This window comes from Notechis scutatus, chromosome 2 (assembly GCF_049901735.1).
Source record: "Notechis scutatus isolate UNSWTSFEM ecotype Mainland chromosome 2, rNotScu1.2, whole genome shotgun sequence".
In the NCBI taxonomy this organism is placed as follows: domain Eukaryota; kingdom Metazoa; phylum Chordata; class Lepidosauria; order Squamata; family Elapidae; genus Notechis; species Notechis scutatus.
Window position 1 is genome coordinate 82,201,181 of NC_142010.1, and position 20,479 is coordinate 82,221,659.

Below are 20,479 nucleotides of genomic sequence, written 5' to 3' on the forward strand. Positions count from 1 at the left end.
TAGGTTGAATGTTTGGGAATTAATAACAATCCTCTGCAAATATACATTCATCATTATCATCTGTATATTCTATAACCCAGAAAATCACATCTTGGTGCCCCTATTCCATTAATTCCTATAGCACAAGTATCTGTTAACCACTATCATCATCTTCCTAGGCTCGGGCTGTATCTTCCCTCTGCTCTACTTTTATGGTAATAGCACACACAAAAAAGGAAGAAAGAGAAGACAGACAAAACATAATTTACGCTGATTCCAGGACAGGTTCCTTGTAAAAAAAAACCACTTAGAACTATCCTTATGCATGGGTTTCAATTCCACCCAATGAAATAAGCACATTAGCTGAATTGCTAAGGATTCAGGATGGGGGAAGACATTTGATACCCCTTATATATGATCTGGACTTCAGCTTCCCTCAGACCTTACCAGGATAATCAGTTATTATAGAAGATATCAAATTGCTTGTTCATGATTTGACAAGGCATGTAAAATAAAAACAATGTCAGTGATATTGTGGTATTCTCAGTTTTTAGAGTGAATTTTGATGTTGATATGCCTGTATCTAGAGCTTTACAATAGAGTTCTAGGTAGAGACATGTCAGTAGTATGTCCTGATCAATAAGAATGTATAAAAGCAAGGCTGTTTGGGACAAAATCCTATGTTGCATTATAAACATGAATCTTAATATGTAGCATGAAACCAGAGATGCCCATTCCTAGAAATATAAACAAGTGGAACATAATAGGTAACATATTCTTTTGTGTGTGTGTCTGTGTTTCTTTGTCTCTGTGTGTGAATGCTACTTTTCCATAGAAATTGGATGTTAAGGAAACATTGGACAAAAATCTAATCTTACAGACATACTCCATTAAGTGGACTTGCTTTAAATTAGAGAAAAATGGAGGAAAGATAGTTTGTAGCCTGTACAGTGTGTACCTTTACCTTTTTAAGTCATGTTATCACATTAACAGAATAAAGTCTATAAGATTACTTTGTTAAAGTGGTCCTACCACAGCTGCATTAAGACTATCAATATCCTTCACTATAATAATATTCCTTTAAAATGATTAACTATTTGGAAACCACAATCCACCAAACAACTATTTGGTATTTCTTAAGAAGTTAGTAATGAAACTGACTTTAAATAAGGGGTGGGCTGCTGGAGGTTCACAAGGGTTCAGGAGAGACCCTAGCTAAGATTCTGTGCAGTTCGGAGAACCCCCAAATCTCAATTCTGGCTGGCCCTGTCTATCTCTCTCCTCCCAGGAGTCCCCACGTGGCTAGTTTTCGATACAGGTAAGTGCAAGGTGTGCGTGGAGGCTCAGGGAGGGCGAAAAATGGACCTCCCAGAAGTTTGGGAATGCCGGAAATGGGCCCGTTTTCCAGCTTCCAGAGAACCTTCGGAGCCCGGGGAGGCCATTTTCACCCTCCCGGAGGCTCAAGGTAAGCCTCCTGAGCCCTCGGAGGGCAAAAACACTCCCCCCCGCCATGGTGCAGGAGGCTGACTAGGCCATGCCCACCATGGCCACGCCCACCATGGCCATGCCCACCCGGGCAAAGAATCTGTTGCTAAAATTTTTGAAGCCCACCCCTGCTTTAAATTGATCTACTTATTGATCTCTTAATATGAATAAAATTATCTTAATCTGAGTTGAATCTTAAAATGTGGATGCAAAATCAATGTTAACTAATTTACAAAATATTAACAGTCCAAGAATAATAAATGTGGGAGTAACTTGGATTATTTATTTGTATGTTTGCTGTCTTTCAGGAAACTTGACACCTCACTTTCAGAGTATTTTTATAAGGAGCCCAGTTTTTTCAGGGATGGTTCTTCCTGAAGTTCAGCATCCTAAAAGTGCAAGAAAAAAATATCCCAAACTCAGTGCACTACTTGCAGATATGGTTCATGTATGTCAGAAGAGGTCTGAGTATCAAGCTTACCTGATGATTATTAATTGTAGCCTAACATTCTTTGTATGTATAATGTATACATCTTGAACTATCAGTTGTATTTAGAAATGGGAAAGAATCTTGTCGCATGATATAAAAACTTCTTTGTTGTGTATTTGTTTGTCACTGCCCTTTTCATATCCTGTAGAGGTTTTATTGATATTTTAAATTTCAATACAGGTCTAAAGAGAGATATTTGCATATTTCAGATATCTTTTGAAAGTCCATGAAAATTTCATTTTCTAGTCTAAGATGCTATTTTCCATTTTTATCCAACAGACTGTTGTAGAAAAGCTCTGAGTATATCTTCAAAGGTACTGAAAGACAAAGAGAGGTACTCTATTTGAGCAGCTATGCGTGCATATGTATGAGTGTGAGAGAAAAATACATACTTTTAAATCAACAGACGTGATTTTATTACAGCAAGTACCATTTTTAAAAAGGTACCTTCAGATCAGTCTTGACTCCTAATAACTACATGGACACATTCATATGAGCCTTGGAAGAATCAAAGATTTTTGGATGAAATTCCTATTGACTTGGCAATTTAATATGCAGGAGTAAATATATATTAGACATATTTGTCACATATCCTAATAAATTGATATTAAATAAACTTCTTAAATACATGCTTATTACTGTAGTTGAGGGTGAAGGTTTGTTGTGTTTGCAGTAGCATATTCAGGTTTTATGTGTAAGTAGAGTTTCATTGTTGCTTTCTTAATTGCATAGCACAGGGCAGAGCATTTGGAGAAAAGATGGTGTCCTAGGTTGAGATGTCTTGGATTATCAATCATTCCTTTAAGCAGGGTTGGGGAACATTTGAGCCATACTGGCTCAGGAATTCTGGGAATTAAAGTCCACAAGTCATAAAGGAGCCATACAGGTGAAACTCGAAAAATTAGAATATCATGCAAAAGTTCATTTATTTCAGTAATGCAACTTAAAAGGTGAACCTAATATACGAGAGAGACACATTACATGCAAAGCAAGATAGTTCAAGCCGTGATTTGTCATAATTGAGATGATTATGGCTTACAGCTCATGAAAACCCAAATCCACAATCTCAAAAAATTAGAATATTGTGAAAAGGTACAATATTCTAGGCTCAAAGTGTCCCACTCTAATCAGCTAATTAAGCCATAACACCTGCAAAGGGTTCCTGAGCCTTTAAATGGTCTCTCAGTCTGGTTCAGTAGGAATCACAATCATGGGAAAGACTGCTGACCTGACAGTTGTGCAGAAAACCATCATTGACACCCTCCATTAGGAGGGAAAGCCTCAAAAGGTAATTACAAAAGAAGTTGGATATTCCCAAAGTGCTGTGTCAAAGTACATTAATAGAAAGTTATGTGGAAGGGAAAAGTGTGGAAGAAAAAGGTACACAAGCAGCAGGGATGACCGCAGCCTGGATAAGATTGTCAGGAAAAGGCCATTCAAAAGTGTCGGGGACTTTCACAAGGAGTGGACTGTGGCTGGAGTCAGTGCATCAAGAGCCACCACACACAGATGGATCCTGGACATGGGCTTCAAATGTCGTATTCCTCTTGTCAAGCCGCTCCTGAACAACAAACAACGTCAGAAGCATCTTACCTGGACTAAAGAAAAACAGACCTGGTCTGTTGCTCAGTGGTCCAAAGTCCTCTTTTCTGATGAGAGCAACTTTTGCACCTCATTTGGAAACCAAGGACCCAAAGTCTGGAGGAAGAATGAAGAGGTACACACTGCAAGATGCTTGAAGTCCAGTGTGAAGTTTCCACAGTCTGTTGATTTGGGGAGCCATGTCATCTGCTGGTGTTGGTCCACTGTGCTTCATTAAATCCAGGGTCAGGAGATTTTGGAGCACTTCATGCTTCCTTCCACAGACAAGCTTTATGGGGAGGCTGACTTCATTTTCCAGCAGGACTTGGCACCTGCCCACACTGCCAAAAGCACCAAAACCTGGTTCAATGACCGTGGGATTACTGTGCTTGATTGGCCAGCAAACTCGCCTGACCCGAACCCCATAGAGAAGCTATGGGGCATTGCCAAGAGAAAGATGAGAGACATGAGACCGAACAATGCAGAAGAGCTAAAGGCCGCTATTGAAGCATCCTGGTCTTCCATAACACCTCAGCAGTGCCACAGGCTGATAGCTTCCATGCCCCACTGCATTGAGGCAGTAATTGCTGCAAAAGGGGCCCAAACCAAGTACTGAGTACATATGCATGCTTATACTTTTCAGAGGTCCGATATTGTTATATGTACAATCCTTGTTTTATTGATTTGATGTAATATTCTAATTTTCTGAGATTGTGGATTTGGGGTTTTCATAAGCTGTAAGCCATAATCATCACAATTATGACATATCACGGCTTGAACTATCTTGCTTTGCATGTAATGAGTCTATCTCATATATTAGTTTCACCTTTTAAGTTGCATTACTGAAATGAACTTTTGCACGATATTCTAATTTGTCGAGTTTCACCTGTAGTTCCTCACCTCTACCTTAAAGGTTGAGTAGTTGAATTTGCTGATGTTTTTAGTCAGCATTACGAGATTTTTCTTCCTTCAGGATATTCCAGTCAACTCTAATTGTATTTTGACTTAACACTTTCTACATGTTCTGACATGGTTTAGGACAGGGGTCGCCAACCTTTTGGACCTCAGGGACTACCAAACTCATAATTTTAGATCCCAGAGCACTAACTGGTTCTGTGGGCATGGCCTAATTTGTGGGTGTGGCTTGGTGGTCATGTGACTGGCTGGGCATGGCTTGTATGTAAATATTATAAATATTTATATAAATATTGAATTTTTTATATAAAACGAGCAACTTTTACCCAAAATCAGGCAAAGCAGGCAGGAAGATTGAGTTGCTCACAGAATCACAGATTCATTCAGAAATCTATCTATCTGCCATTGGCTAGCTCAGTCTGTCACATAAAATTTGCTTGCAAGCAAACTCACAAAATTAACTCACAACACACCATGTATGTAAATATTGAATTTTTTATATAAAAAGCAACTTTTACCCAAGATCAGGCAAAGCAGGCAGATTGAGTTGCTCACAGAATCATTCAGTGATCTATCCATCTGCCATCGGCTAGCTCAGTTTCTCAAATTTGCTTGCAGTGAGTCTGCACTGAATTTGCTTGCAAGCAAACTTTCAGTCCTAAGGGAGGTTCAGCTGTACTTAAAGCAGAGCCAAAGATCTAAAGACTAGCTAGAAAGCAAGAAATCCAACCATTTCCTGCTTCCTAGCTAATCTAAATCTCCCGGCAGAGCAGAACAGATGATGGTCAGAAAAAGGAAAAATACCAATTTTAGCAGGCAAGTTTACCGGGTAAGGAGTGAGTGGGCGGGGAGCGTACCTGCACACCCTTGTGTTTCTGTGCAGCCTGAATTAATTGCTTTGGGGAGGTGCTCTGGGGGTGAGATTTCTCTGTGGCCCACCAAAATTTTCTCACGGCCCACCAGTGGGCCATGGCCCACAGGTTGGCGACTGTTGGTTTAGGAGAAACTTTCTGACAGTGAGAACAATCAACCAATGGAAGAGCTTGCCCTCGGAAGTTGTGGGAGCTTCAGCACTTGAGACTTTCAAGAAGAGATTGGACTCCCATCAGTCAGAAATGGTGTAGGGTCTCCTGCTTGGGCAGGGGGCTGGACTAGATGACCTACAAGGTCCCTTCCAACTCTGATTATCTGTTATCTGGTTTATTATTTATTAGTTGCTCTTATTTCTTTGGGCAGTGTAGTGCTTTGAATTTGATTCCAAAAGGGTTCTTTGGAGGCCAAATATATGATCGTGGGGAAAGACATGATTACCTTAAGGAGTGGCAGACAGATGCTATATTTATATTCCTTCATACTCCAAAGCATACATGGAATGGGATTGATCATGCTACATAGTTCTACTGTTTTAAGGCTTAATATTATGGAAACTATTGGCCATTTATTAAATTGTATGAGTGGATTATAAGTTGGTACAATATTATGGAAACCACTAACCATTATCAAATCTCAATAGTGGATTATAACGCTACAGAGCACACATCTGGCATTACTTTGGTTCAAACAAGATATTGTACTAACAGAAGATAAAGTATCTTTTGATCATTTTCATCTTTATTTAGAAAACATACACATCTAGTAATGCATAAGTTAACATAGATTTTCTTAGTAATGAGAAATATTAAAAATATCAAGATACTAATCCAAGGATCTTCAAACTTGGCAAGTTTAACACTTGTGGACTTCAACTCCCAGAATTCTTGAGCTAACTAACATGACTGGAGGAGGAATTCTGGGAGTTGAAGTCCAAAAGTCTTAAAGATGTCAAGTTTGAAGACCCCTGTACTAATCAATCAAAATGAATTAATTATTAAGTGGAAACATTGTCTCTCCATCATGTTCTCTCAAGTTAAAAATAAGAAACAAAATTAAAGGAAAAAATGCAGTTATCTTCAAAGTCTCTTCAATGGCAGCTCAATATTATCTGGCTACTTATAATAAAATACTTAATTTTCAAAACCTTTCCCCCCTTTTTATCTTGTTTAGTAGTTACCTACCTACTTTTTCTTGGGTTTTAAAAATCTTAACTGAAAACAAAGGCTATTTTTCTAAGTCTCAAATATTGTTAGCCTTTATTAACTAATAGATATGATTTTAGAAGCTACTGTTTCAAAATTAGACCTTTTTCTTTTAAAAGTGCTATTATTAATTACATGTATACATTTCAGTATTAATTCTGTTTAATTATGTCATGGTGGTCACAGTTTCAGCTTCTTTAAAAGTATAATGCAATTAAAATGCATAAAAATTCAAACAACTGTTTTTCAAGGTAGATAATTAACTTAAAAATATTTCTTAACAAATCTATATTAATAATTACAAGACGTGTGTACAATTTTCTATCCATTTCATAGCTTTTCTATTTTGTAGTTTGAGTTTTATTCCAGTTTTTAGCAGGATCCAAATCAACTTGTTCATTCGTTTTTTCTTTGTAAAGCTACTTTATGTTATAAAATTATTTTATGCTGTACTATCCCAATACATACATCTTGGAAATTATACACTTCTAGCTTTGAATCATTAGTTATTTCTTATTAAATATTTTAGTTAACATTACAGAATAAATTCGTTTGTAATTATTGGTTTTAAACTTTCTGCACTGCCTAAAGTCACTGTTGTGAGATAAATAAGTAATTTTAGTTTTCACTGAGGAAAAGGGAGCTTGAAATTCTACAACAGCATCTAACATTTTAAAGACAGCTAACATCTTTTTTTAAAAAAATAATGATAGTCTAAGCAGGAATTTAGGATTCTGGAGGACTATTATTAGCCTTTTATTTATTTGTTTGTGATGTGAGAAGGTTTATAGATACATTGTGTAATAGGTATTTCATGACGGATGATCATTTATTGTGGATGAATCCTGATGTATTTGGTGAATAGTGGGTTATCTTGTGCCTTGTAATTAGTTTGGCAGGGAATAGTGCTTTTTCATGCTTCTGATACCTCTGATAATTGAATTCACAATTCATTTGCTTATATGAGGAAAGGAAGTTTTTTTAAAAGAAGTAGAGGCTATTTGCAAATTATTTTCAATTTGAAAATTTAAGGGCAATATTTTAATTCTGATTAATCAAAATTTTAGCTAAAAGGTTTTCCTGAAATATTATAAGGTGATTTTCCTAATGTTTATAGCAAATTTCAGTATGCATGTTATTTCTATATTTTTCCTGAATAAATTGCTTGAAGTGGAACCCATATCAACTCATACCCAACTCTATCAGCAAATTGTGCTGGCCCAAAATTGGCTTTTCCCCATGTCCTCACTCTTTGTCTTGCCTCTCTTCTTCCAAATCACTAAGCTTCCTTCATTTCACTCCCCAGAAAAAGAGAAAGGGAGATTATGGTAGATCTTCTCGATCTCTGAAATACAAAAGTAAACAAACTTTGTGTCAATTCTGTTTGTTTTTTGTCTTATCCACATTACAACTCAGTAATCCTTTGATTTTATATTGGTTATGCTTAAAATAAGGTGAAAGACCTGCTATTTGTGCCTTGCAAGTCCCAGGTAGATATATTAAGTGGCTATCAATGTAATAATACAGCTGTGACTAATCTGACATATTACATTAGTTTTCTTTCCCATGTCTCTTCTCTGTTTTGGTAATCATTACTCAGATCACAGACGTAACAATATTGGCTTTTGTTGTCTTGTCACTAACTCTGTTGTATCCTCATTCCAGATTAGATGGGGAGTTGCTATGGTTCAACTGCCTGAACTCTTTGTGAAAGGCCCTGTTGAAATGAGGAAACCTGATTTAATCTATTATATAATGACATATTTCCTGAAGGCTGATTGACAGCCTCTTTATAATTTTTTCACCCATAAAATAGATTTTCTTAAAATTTTCTGCTATATTTCTGAAATCTACATTTTACAAATATTGTTTTAGACAGTGTCTGCTTATCAGATCTTAAATCTAAAGAATTGTACATAGTAACAAAGAGTCAGTTACATCATTAATGGCAATAGCAGTGGCAGGCACATTTGTAATAATAATATACAGCTATCATTTATTGTTGAACAAAAGTCTAAAGTATTTGATTCCGCATAAAGTAATGAGGCCCATAACTCCTTTAGCACTGATAGACTTCATTTCAGTGAAATGAAGGGTTATCATTCATTCATTCAGTGAAAGGTCACTAAAGCTGCAAGCAACAGAATGATAGTACTCACAAATTTAAAAATGTGTTAGCCAAACATGGAAATGTTAGGACAATTTCAGTTTCTACTTTATGCAATGCTGGTACATATTACATTTCACTGATGATACAGAAAGTGCTAGTTATTGTAATTCTGGGATATCTCTATATTAACTTTCATATGCCACAGTGTCATCATGTCAGCTACCCACAGAGTTCTAAGGGACTCTGAACAATTCAGTCATGTCAAACAATGCTTGCTCCTTGATCAGTATAAAGCCATTTCTGGATTGATAACACTGCTTCTGAGAAATGTTTTTACACGTTCTCTATGATTTTAGCAGTGAGAAATTCCAGAAATAATATTACAGTTCTTAACTTAACTTTCAATGAGGGAGTATGAAGCTTACAATCAACCCTGTTTTTCTTTTAAATTAGAGCGATAGAGTGAATTAAATGTTTCCCTATTGCTCGCTTTATGAAATGCCTTGCCTTTCTGATGGCAAAAACCCACCCCCACCTCAAAAAACCTTCAGCAAAGTCTCTTTGCACCAATAGGACCATATAAAGACAGCAAAGCTATTCTGCATACATCTGAAGACTCTTGGGCTGCTTCCAATGCAACAGTTTCTAGTTTTCAGCCAGCAATCCCCTGGCCTAACACCCCTCCAATATGCTGGACTACAATTAGCCTGCCTGGCTAGGTTGCAGAAGACTTTTCTGCAACATCTTTGTCTTGGCCAAATTCAAAACTAAGAGCTTTTCCTGTGTTACTAAATGATAGCCTTAAGTTCATTGTTTTCTGATGAACTTTTAAACAGAGAGAAAGAGAGGAGGGGAGGGAGGAGGAACAGAACTAGCCATTAGCTTCTATTGAGGGTCAGCTCTGTTTGCAAACAGCTTTTGGAAAAATGATTACGAGGCAGCTTTTGCAAACGTTCACTGCTGTTAAATCTAAATATGTTTACATTAATTTGTTAAAATCAGCAACTTTGTAACCAGAAGACTATGTCACATCTAATAGAATATATGTTTTAACACTTGTGCAAACAAGGGCTCTACTATTCAGGAATAATACCCTTATTTATTTTTAAAAGGGCAGAGTAGTTTTTGCAAATGTTTTTTCACAGAAGAGCTTTCTTTGCTAACTGGGAATTATAGGAGTTCAATTCAAGATCCCGATTGAGCCTCAGGTTGTGGAAGTTATGCATTTTCTTCATTTTCATCTTGACTGGATAGTTCTGCCTATTCAAAGACAGGACCTGATAACAGGAATAGATTTTCTTTTTCTGGGAATGAAGGGAACTATGCTGGTCTCAGCATTTTAGAAAATCCAGTGATGTTAGGTTCACAGTGGCAGAACTAGTGCCTTGAGGGGAGGAAAAAGTGCTACTAGGAATGAAAATGAGATGAGTTTCCCCTCCCCCCTTATCCTGTGGTGGTGATGGGAACCATTCAGAGCAACTAAGGGCATAAATGGCCAATTATAATTGGGAATGTAGTTGGGGAAAAAAAACCTCAAGTGCTGTAGTCCTCCTAATTAACACGGCTATGCGTATAAACAAATTGCAAATGTGTTTCCTAATTATAAATTCAGCATAATATCCAGTTTGCCCCTTTGTTTTAGATTCCTTCTTGCACATTTCTTTCTGTTTCTAGATTTGCAATAAATAATGCTCTGGAATAAAAATTAGGTAGGCTTCCTCCAACATTGTACTCTTCTTGTGTTTTGGAGTACATTCACAATCCTTGGCTAGCGTTACCCTGGATATGGATGATGACACTTTTGGTCTTACCCGAGGCTCTAGCTGAGAAAGGCAGAATTGCTAAGTTATCATCTATAGCCCAGCTGGTAGTTATCATTCTTTTTCATATTTGAACTTATAACTGGCACTATCGGAAAAGTTGATTCACTTTTTGAATAAGCTAATGCTTTAAGGAGAAAAAACTGCATTTCTTCAGAAAAAGTAAAGTATTGTTTGAAAATTAAGAACATTAATATAACTGAGGCTTTGATGAGAACATCCACCCTTGCCCTACTCAACCTTTACAGCCTTTGATATCATGCCATGGTACCCTCTGATATCAGCTCAGAGAATTGAGGCAGGTGACACTGTGTTGTACTGGTTCATCTCCTTTCTCCAGAGTCAAATCCTATTTGTAGTAATTGGGGGGAATCTTGCCCTTGGAAGCTACTGTAAGGGGTGACACAGAGTTTTGTGCTCTTCTCCTATTCAACATCTACATGAGACCACTGAGAGAGCTCATCCATTGCCATTGGGTGAGGTATCATCAATACACTGATGATACTTCTTTGCCCCTGGTGAATTAAGCAATACCATAGACATCTTACCTTGGTGTCCCGAGGCTGTGAATATCTGGATGGGGAATAAAAATCTTCAGCTAAACCTTAACAAGACTGAATGATTAGGTTTTGGGGCCTGTTGGTTCTAAGACTATGCCATCTTTGTTGTTGCACGGGATTGCATTTCCCTAAACAGACTTGTGCACAACTTGGAGGTCCTCCTGGACTCTTGATTCCTGCTCAAAGAGTAGATGGCAATCATGGCTAGAAGGGCCTTTGTACATCTTTATATTGCACCTATTCCTAGATCAGGGGCTCTGCTGATTGTCACTTATGCTTTGGTCATCTCCTGACTGGACTTATCTAATACATTCTATAAGAGGCTATCCTTGAAAAGATTTCAGGTCTCAGGAAGTGAGCCTTCCCTGCCATGGCACCCACATTATGGGCCCCGATGTGAGGCTGATTCCATCCCTGTTGATTTTCTGGAAGTTCTCAAAACCTGGTATTGGGCCTGGGGACCCTAGAGGCCTTGTGAGGTACTGAGATTGTTCTAGTCTTGTTAACGTCTGCTGTCCTTTCTTTTGTTATTTTACTTTTTTTAATAATTGAGTTTTTAAAAAAACATGTTAACTCTTTTGTAGATGAAAAGTATATTTCCTTTAGGTAAGATGGCAGGATTCTAGACAATAAATTATCAGCAATTTGCATTTCTTATGCTATAAAATAGGCCTGTGTTCCTAAAATGCTCTTAGAAATTCTTTCAAAGATCATGAGAACGATAACTGTTTTCTGTTTCAAGCAAGACAGAATTTGTCTTAAAAGGACTGAGACTTACTCATATTAGTGTACTAATGTAAGAATTTTTGTAGAGAAAAATTGAGCAACATTTTTCTGGCAATAAAGAGAGTTATTCATTATTGAAACTAAAGGACAATTACATTTACTTTTTTAAACAATAGGAAAAAATATAATACAAATTTTATTACACAACATTTTTCTGTAGTATATTATTTCTAACATAATAATTTTTATTTACTAGGCTTGTTTACAAATGGATCCTGCAGACAGGATATCATCTGCTGATTTGCTACAGCATGAATATTTCACCAGAGATGGTTTTGTTGAAAAGTAAGCTATTTGGATATAACGTTCAGCATTTAATCAAAGAGCTTTTTGAGGTGGTTGGCTTTTTTATATGACAGATGTAAAATTGCTGTTAATTTATTGATTGGAGAGAGTCAAATCTCCACAATAATACTGCTTGTGTTGCTGAGATGCTATATTTTTCTTATGCGCAACATCTGATTTCTTGGAATCTTATTTTCTTGACATGTTCTAGATATAAAACAGAGCAATTTGAAATACAATTACTGTGTGATTGCTGCTATTCAATGTCCCAGTACTCTGTAGATCAGAACATCCCTCCCTAACTATTATCTTCCAGATTTCTAGGTGTTTACTACTTTTAAAATTTTCTATCTGGTGTGGCTTTGCTTGGGCATTCTGCCTTTTTCAGTTGAAACAAATCTGGGTATGTGAAAGGTGGGCCAGAGATAGTAATATGAGTGAGGATAATTGAGGAATTCTCCTTATCATAACCAGAACAATGTGAACATGAGGATATTACTTTATGAAATTTAATAGTTTTTTTCTCAAAATTTCATAACTAGCCAAGTTTCTAGGAAGTAGCCTGGGAGAAAGAAAAAGAGATGGAGAAATTATCTTATTGTTCTTGTTTTATCTAACTCTCATGTTCTTGCTTTCGGGATGTACTGAATTGACAGGGTTCAGAGCTCAAATCTGAAAATTATACCCTCAGATAGGGAAACCTTTTCTATAGAGACTGGTTTGCACTTAGAAACTAAAAATATATGAGGAAAAGGAAGATATTAATTCCCATTGGAGGAATTAGTCCTATGGAAAAGGAAGAAAAACCTTACCTTTTGAACCCAGATCTCAGGACCCAGGTTACTGGTTTTTGAGAGTTATGTTTTTGCATATCTGCTATTGAACAAAGTATGAAAAAAAAGTGAACACAAGTGCTGAAAAAAACTCTTGGAGTCTAACAGATATCTTGGAATGATGAAAAGCATAATCTATAACAAGAGAATGTCCCATCACCAGACAGGTGGTTGTTGTTGTTTTTTTGTAAAGAATGTATATTGTTAGAAACTTGATTCATCTTCTGTAAAAGAAAAGGGATCAGTGAATGAGATATTCTTAGTTTCAACAAATGGCTCACAATATAAACAAAATATGGAAGAAAGAAAAGCAATATATTTCAATAGAAAGGCTCAGAACAACAGAAGCAGGTTTTATTTCCTTTATGCAGAAGATGGGTTATGTAGCTATATTAGAAAATTTACTAGCCTTGTCTATCTTGTCACCCAATCTTGCTTATCAAAGCATATATAGTTATAGTTTCAGATACAATTTTAGTAATTAGCTTGAATGGATGTAATGTATAGAAGGAAAGCTTGAAGCACAAGCCAGTGTGAAAGTCTTTTTTTTTTGTAGACCTTTATAGTTTGGAATGTATTCATGGTGACATGATAATCTTAAGTATTAGATGAAAAGATTGAATGAATAGTGAATTTGTTGCAAATCTGTCTAGGAATTTGTTCTGTTTTGCTAAAGGGAGAAGAAAGAATCCTGATTTTTAAATACAACACATAGCAGCAGTGCATAATTTGTCAAGATTGAAAGAGAATGGGAAAGTTAGCAAATATTTTGTACTGAGAAGTAAATATTTAATGTGGAACATAGAGCACATCAACAGATTCTTAAAATCTTTTCCAATAAGGCCAAATCTATGATATAGAACATGTGTTGTCGTTTGTGTGCTTTGTACAGTATATTTGCTTAGTAAAGAGTGTAGATATACGTCAGTAACAATACTAAATACTGAAAAGAGTTATGTGAACTGTCTATTGCATTAATTTATCTATGAATTATGTACTTTATTTCATATATAGTAGCTTGGTCTCTAGAGAAAAGTAGGTGGTTGGGAAAACAGGGAGAACCAAATTGTTGTAGGGAATCAAGCAACTGGACAAGATTATATTTGCAATTGTCAGTGTGATGTAAGTAATGTCCTTTTTCATATCAGATTCTTACCAGAATTGAAAAGCAAATTACTACAAGAAGCAAAGCTGAGTTATCTTTCAAAATTCAGAGACAATAACAAAGAGATTGAACAAATGAAAGAAGAAAAGAGAATAGTTCATATTAACATATCTCAGAATGGTCCTGTTATGGTAAAGGTAAGAATGATTTATGATTATTTTTAAAAAATGTTTGATCTATGACACAGCATATAACATATACAAATTATCTGATGTAGCAAGCTCCAGAGGAGTAGCTGGCATGCCTTTTGCAGCAAAAGCTATAAAGACTTTTGCAACACCTATAAAACCAACAAGTTTATTACAATCCCCTGATGAGATGGATTTTGTGCAACAGAATTTTGATGTAGCAAATGCATTAGCTTTAAAGTGTTAAAAGACTTGTTTAAAGCAGTATTCCTGTAAAGAAAATATTCTCAATTATTTTAGTAAGACAATTCCACAATTAATAATCCCAGCATATTATTCAGAGAATGTTCATGTATTCTACTAGCAAGATGGTATTTTATCTATCAAAGTTAGTGTTCCATAGTTGTTGAATTAGTATTCTGGATCAGAAGATTATACAGTATAAGAATTACACAGGTTTATCTATTGAAACTATGAAAAATTAAAGCAGGGTCTTCCTTATGTTGTTATTTCCAAAATAACTATTTTTAAATTGTGAATTAATATTCTGAAATGATTTGAACAGTTTCATTTTTTAATGAATTTCATAAACATGTTTCACATTTTATAGTATGAGTAGATATATTTGCACAAAGTTTGAATGTATTACCTGTTCTAGGAAATGGAAAAAGACAAAAAGTCAAAGGAGATCAAGATCAAAGGTATTAAAGTGAAAGCGGGGAAATCTGAACTTTCAGAGTTTAAAAGAAATGAACAAGAAGATGCTGTTTCACAGTGGGTGACTTTGTCTCAGAATGCTCTCAACTTACCTCATGAGAGCAGCAAACCCACAATTGGTGATGGTACCAGCTTGATAACAGTTGGCATTGATGCTGGTGGGATAAAGGATGAAGCTCCACAGACACCCTGTACAACAATGCCACGGATACATCCAAACTGTGGGAATCTTACTGGAAATTTCAGTTCACATTTCCTGTGTCCTAATTCAAGGTATGTATTGGAAAACTGAATGCTGGCCATGTGTAGGGGAGAGTTGGGTGGAGGATAGGAAAGGGTATTAATTTTTATTCATTTATTTTAGAGGATTTACAGGCTTCTCCAATTGCAACCAACCTGAATCAATGTTTTATTTCCTCTCCATAACTTGGATTAATACTGTACAAAATACAATTTTAATATTACATTCATAAACATCACAAAATGAGATCCTGGGAATAAGAGTAACTTCCATTCCCAGCAGCCAATCATTTCTGTTAATAGAAGGAAAACATCTCAGTCAACCCTCAGGGCTCATTCAAAGCTTTAAAGTAGGGCAGGGATCCCCAACCTTTTCGCCGCGGTGCCGGTTCCGGCGTCAGCTGGGCGCCAGCGACCCGGTTCCGCGTCAGCTGGGCGCCGCCATTTTTTACGAATCACTTCCGGTGATGTCACGGAAGCGATTTCATCAAAAATGGCGGCGCCATGAGCTTCGATGACTATTTGGGTAGAAATGGCTTTCTACCCGAAAAAGCTCACCGGAAGCGCTGGCGCCGCCATCTTTTTGACGAAAAATTGCTTTTTTACCAAAAAGATGGCGGCGCCCATCAACCAGCGGCCGTAAGGCTTGTTCCATGACCCGGTACCGGTCCGCGGACCGGCGGTTGGGGACCCCTGGGTAGGGTTTTTTAATTCATAGATTTAAATATAATGTGTTTGACTCCTTATTTAAAAATAATCTTTCCAGGATAAATTTTTTTGAAATGATTTTTGAAACATGTTTTAAAATTTCATTTTGGGGAAAACATTACACTTTTAACTGCTTGATTTTGTATAAGAATAAATGTATTCTTTCTTTATCAGACTTCCAGAAAAAGCAAAAAAACGGCGAAGTCCTTGGCCATCAGTAGGACAAATAGGTTCAAACAGTCGTCAGGAAGATGGAATTATGACTCAAGTAACTATAAAAATATGTATATTTTGTAAAATACTGTAGTTCATGCACTAATGCAATTATAAACCAAATTAATTTCCAATTAATTTTAAGCTATGCTAGATTTGACAGAAATAAAACTTTTGTTTAAGCATGGTTTATAGCCCAGCTATAGGTAAAGAAGGAAGGAGGTTCATCCACTTTAGATATGAAAACTCAGCTGAGTGAGTTTAGGCCACTCTCTCTTAGCCCAACCCACCTCACAGGGCTGTTATCGTGGGCAAAATAGGAAGAGGAAGGAGTATTACTTATGTTAACTACTGTGAGATTTATAAGGTAATAAAGGTAGGATAAAAAAAATCAGGATGTGTCCTCTTTGGAGCTTACCTTCTTTGCAGAGTTAGGGTTTGCAGGCTGTGTACCTTAAAATCAGTATTCCTGTTTGATGGTCTCATATTTGAAAATATTAAAAAACGCTCTTATGCTCTTTTAAATCAGTGAGGAAATAACTTAAGCAAATCTGTCAATATCATGCTGCTGACTTTTGTAGTTTTGATTTGCTGTAGAGGTCATCCTGATTTAGCGATTGCCTCTGACTATGACCATTTGCAGTTACAATGGTGATAAAAAAATGAACTTTGCAGCCAAAGCCTGCATCTATGACCTTCTCATTGTTTCTCAGTCACATTTGCCATTACAGACAATTAATACAATATTGCATTGTCCTACACCTGACTTGTTTCTTTTTTCTTTTCTTTTTTTTGCCCCCTGGCAGGGCGGAGGGATTATTATTTAAGCAAGCTATCTCTTTCTGAGGTGCTTTTCTCTACAATGCAGTGGCATCTCCAAAGAGTGCTAACCTCAAGTTAACAAACCCAGCTCTGTGACCTTAATTAATTGATTGGAACTCTCTAATAGGTTTGCACTGCTGCCCGAGACTGACCAGACCCTAATTAATTTGACACTGAAGATTCTTTTGCCTCTAGGAAGCTGGCAGCTATAAGCCTGATAGGAAAAATATGATAGCTAAATATGAGCCAGTGTGCAGCAGCAGCAGCCAAAAAAGCTAATGCAATCCTAAGTTGCATTAACAGAGGGATGAAATCAAGATCAAGTGAGGTACTAATACCATTCTATAAATCCTTAGTAAGACCACACCTAGAGTACTGCATCAGTTTTGGTCACCACACTATAAAAAAGATGTTGAGACTCTAGAAAAAGTGCAGAGAAGAGCAACCAGGATGATTAGGGGACTGGAGACTAAGGCATATGAAGAACAGTTACAGGAACTGGGCTTGGCTAGTCTAGTGAAGAGAAGGACCTGGGGGGAGACATGATAGCAGCGTTCCAATATTTGAGGGGCTGCCACAGAGAGGAAGGGGTCAAGCTAATTTCTGAAGCGCCTGTAGGCCAGACAAGGAATAATGGATGGAAACTGAACAAGGAGAGATTTAACCTGGAAATAAGGAGAAACTTTCTGACAGTGAGAACAATCAACCAATGGAACAGCTTGACCTCAGAAGTTGTGGGAGCTTCATCACTGGAAGCTTTCAAGAAGAGACTGGACTGCCATTTGTCAGAAATGGTGTAGGGTCTCCTGCTTAGGTGGGGGGGGATTGGACTAGATGTCCTACAAGGTCTCTTCCAACTCTGATTATCTGTGAAGGGCTTCATCTGTGAAAACTGCTAGCACGTTCCTTTAGATGGGAATTCCCCAACTTACTCACTTGTAATCCCTTCCTATCCAATTAATGCAAATTCTACCATTAGTTCTTTTCTTGCTAATTATCCAAGAGTGGGGAGGGAATAGTAGGAAACAAGGGCCATAAGATTTTCCCTTTTACCCAGCTTCCTTGTAAGTTGAATTCTGGAAAATTTCCTCATTGTTTGTATTCACCTAGCTGTTTGGAGTCATATCTTTCTGGCAGAAAAGCAAATGAAAGCTGAAATCAAATGATGAGCATTGTTGAGGGACTGCTTTTCTTAACATCTGAGTTACTGGTTCCAGTTGAGGTTGCTAAACAAAGTCTAGCTCTGTTCATCCCTAGTATTAAAGCATTCAATAGGTTCTGCCGTTCTAGTATAGCCTGGAGTTAAGTATTCCAATTCAATTATATTCCCTTGTAAAACATTTACACCTTTTCAGGCTTCTAAAAATGAGTAAGCAACTTAATACTAAATGGATGTTTATACCTTCCTGGCCTCTGGACCATAGCTTGTTTCTATGATCTGAATTGGAAAATAAATAACTGTCAGTGAGCTATGCATCTCTTCGGCTTTTTTGGTGGTTTGGTTACAGAGTAGGCTTATTTGAATGTGGTAACTGAAAATAGCAAATTTTATGGGAAGATTGGCTATTGAATTCTGACTCATAGCCTTTGGTGTGCCAGTTAAATAATTATTTTAGAGACATATGCTTGGAAACACGTTTCAAACATTATCTTGGCTTTCCCATTTTTTTTTTTTCAAAGGAATACTTCTTATTCTTGAGCAGATAAAATAAATAAATCTTAGTAAAATGTAAACCAAGCAAGTACTATAGTTGGATTTTTCAGAGACATAATGTTAAATGCTGTCAGTTACTAAAGCACAAAATATATTGATTTAGCCAAATAATTTTTAAAGAACTTCTACTTACTATTATAATGGTATAAATTTATTTGGTGATATAAGCTTTCCCTAAATAAAGGGAAAAATTTAGTATGTTACATCAAAGGCAGAAATGAATAAAAATAATTTTAAAAATTAAATCTAATGAATTCTCATAGATGTCTCCCAAGAATAGTTATCTTGCATGATTAGGGTCAATTTCTTATATTTCTGATTAATTAATTTTTAAATTTTTAAAAATTATTTTTGATTTTTTAAAAATGAGGTTTGTGGGAGGCATCTGGTGGTGGTGTATATACAATTGTCCCCTGAAGTGTTGAGTTGCTGATTTGATATAATTTATATTATAATCATGGTATAGATGTTTCCTTGGATGCATAATTATTCCATGTTTAGAACCAAATGGACAAAGTATCCCTGTATGAAAGAGCTGTTCAAATTGATCAAATGGTGAACATAAACAGGAAGAAACGCAACATTTCAAGATGTGAGAAAAGAGAAATTCACTTGCCAGAACTAAATACAACAGGGCAACAGAAAGAATTAAAAGCAATGGAAAGTATGTTAGTTATATTCTACAGGTCTTTGTGAATGTGTTTGTGTTTGTGTATGTAATTAAGGGCTTTACATCTGAAATGTGTATGTTTAATTATGGACTTTAAATATGAAGTAGCAGTACATAAGATTTGAAGAAATAGTTCCCCAAAAGTTCATTGACAGCAATCTTTTTGCTTAGTACTTAACTGGAGTAGCCTCTTTTCTTTATAAACCAGTGGTGGGATTCAAATATTTTTATCACCAGTTCGGTGGGCGTGGATTGGTGGGCACACTTTGCGCATGTGCACATACTTTGAGTGCACATGTGCACCAAATGCAAAGCACAGAGGCGTTCTAACTCACCTTCTGCAAGCCTTCACTCTCCCAGTCACTTCAGCAGCTGCCGCGCAGCAATCTTCTGTGCCGCGCAAAGCAGCTGGGCTTCAAATTCAGAGGATAAAGGTGAGTATGGAAGCCTGGGCAGGTGGGTGGGCCCAACAGCAGAGTGACGGAGAGAACCAGTTTGGCCTCCACTGCTCATCGCTGCTACCGACTCGGCAGAACCGGGCCAAACCGGTCAAATACCACCACAGATACAAACCAAATCCAGAAATTACTGAAAGGGGAAGAAATCCAGCTATTACTAGCGTACAGTTATGGCTGGCTTTAAGTGGCAGCCATCAAGCATATTTGACCCCAATTCAGATCGAGCTTTAGCCTTTTATATTTTTCCATTAGAAGCATTAGTTGTGGTCCTCGACTTACAACCATTTGTTTAGTGACCGTTTGAAGTTACAACAATACTGAAAAAAAGCAACTTGATAGTTTTTCACACTTAACAACTACTACAGAATCCTCACAGACATGTGATCAAAATTTGGATGTTTGGCAACTAACTCATATTTATGATGGTTGCAGTGTCCCAGGATCATGCGATCCCCTTTTGCAACCTTCTGACAAGCAAAGTCAATGGGGAAGCCAGGTTCACTTAACAACCATGTTACTAACTTAACAACTGCAGTGATTCGCTTAGCAGCTGTGGCAAAAAAGTCGTAAAATGGGGTAAAACTCACTAAACAACTGCCTCATTTAGCAATAGAAATTTTGGGCTCGATTGTGGTAATAATTGAAGGACTACCTGTATTGTGTAAATGCCACCATTTGCACTTATTTCTGTTTGATTTTTTTCAAAGATCAGATTAAACAGTTCC

The 20,479-nt window shown here is 36.8% G+C and overlaps 1 protein-coding gene and 1 long non-coding RNA gene across 3 annotated transcripts in view; one reads left to right on the forward strand and one right to left on the reverse strand.

Annotated features, from left to right (window-relative positions):
- The window catches only part of CDKL3 (cyclin dependent kinase like 3), a 40,434-nt gene that overhangs the window by 14,380 nt on the left and 5,575 nt on the right, over nucleotides 1–20,479 (forward strand). For both annotated transcript variants that reach the window (XR_015747588.1, XM_026687282.2), the window contains exons 7-12: nucleotides 1,773–1,912; nucleotides 11,998–12,086; nucleotides 14,068–14,221; nucleotides 14,871–15,202; nucleotides 16,052–16,145; nucleotides 19,128–19,290. Coding sequence is in view for 1 of the 2 variants with exons in the window: in XM_026687282.2 (XP_026543067.1) it covers nucleotides 1,773–1,912; nucleotides 11,998–12,086; nucleotides 14,068–14,221; nucleotides 14,871–15,202; nucleotides 16,052–16,145; nucleotides 19,128–19,290 (972 nt within the window). In the remaining variant the exon portion in view is untranslated. The remainder of the gene's footprint in view (nucleotides 1–1,772; nucleotides 1,913–11,997; nucleotides 12,087–14,067; nucleotides 14,222–14,870; nucleotides 15,203–16,051; nucleotides 16,146–19,127; nucleotides 19,291–20,479) is intronic.
- On the reverse strand, nucleotides 6,044–20,054 carry LOC148132103 (uncharacterized). Its single transcript, XR_015747591.1, has 2 exons — nucleotides 19,632–20,054; nucleotides 6,044–7,870 (listed from the first exon to the last, which is right to left on the reverse strand). It is a non-coding gene; the product is annotated as an uncharacterized LOC148132103 (long non-coding RNA).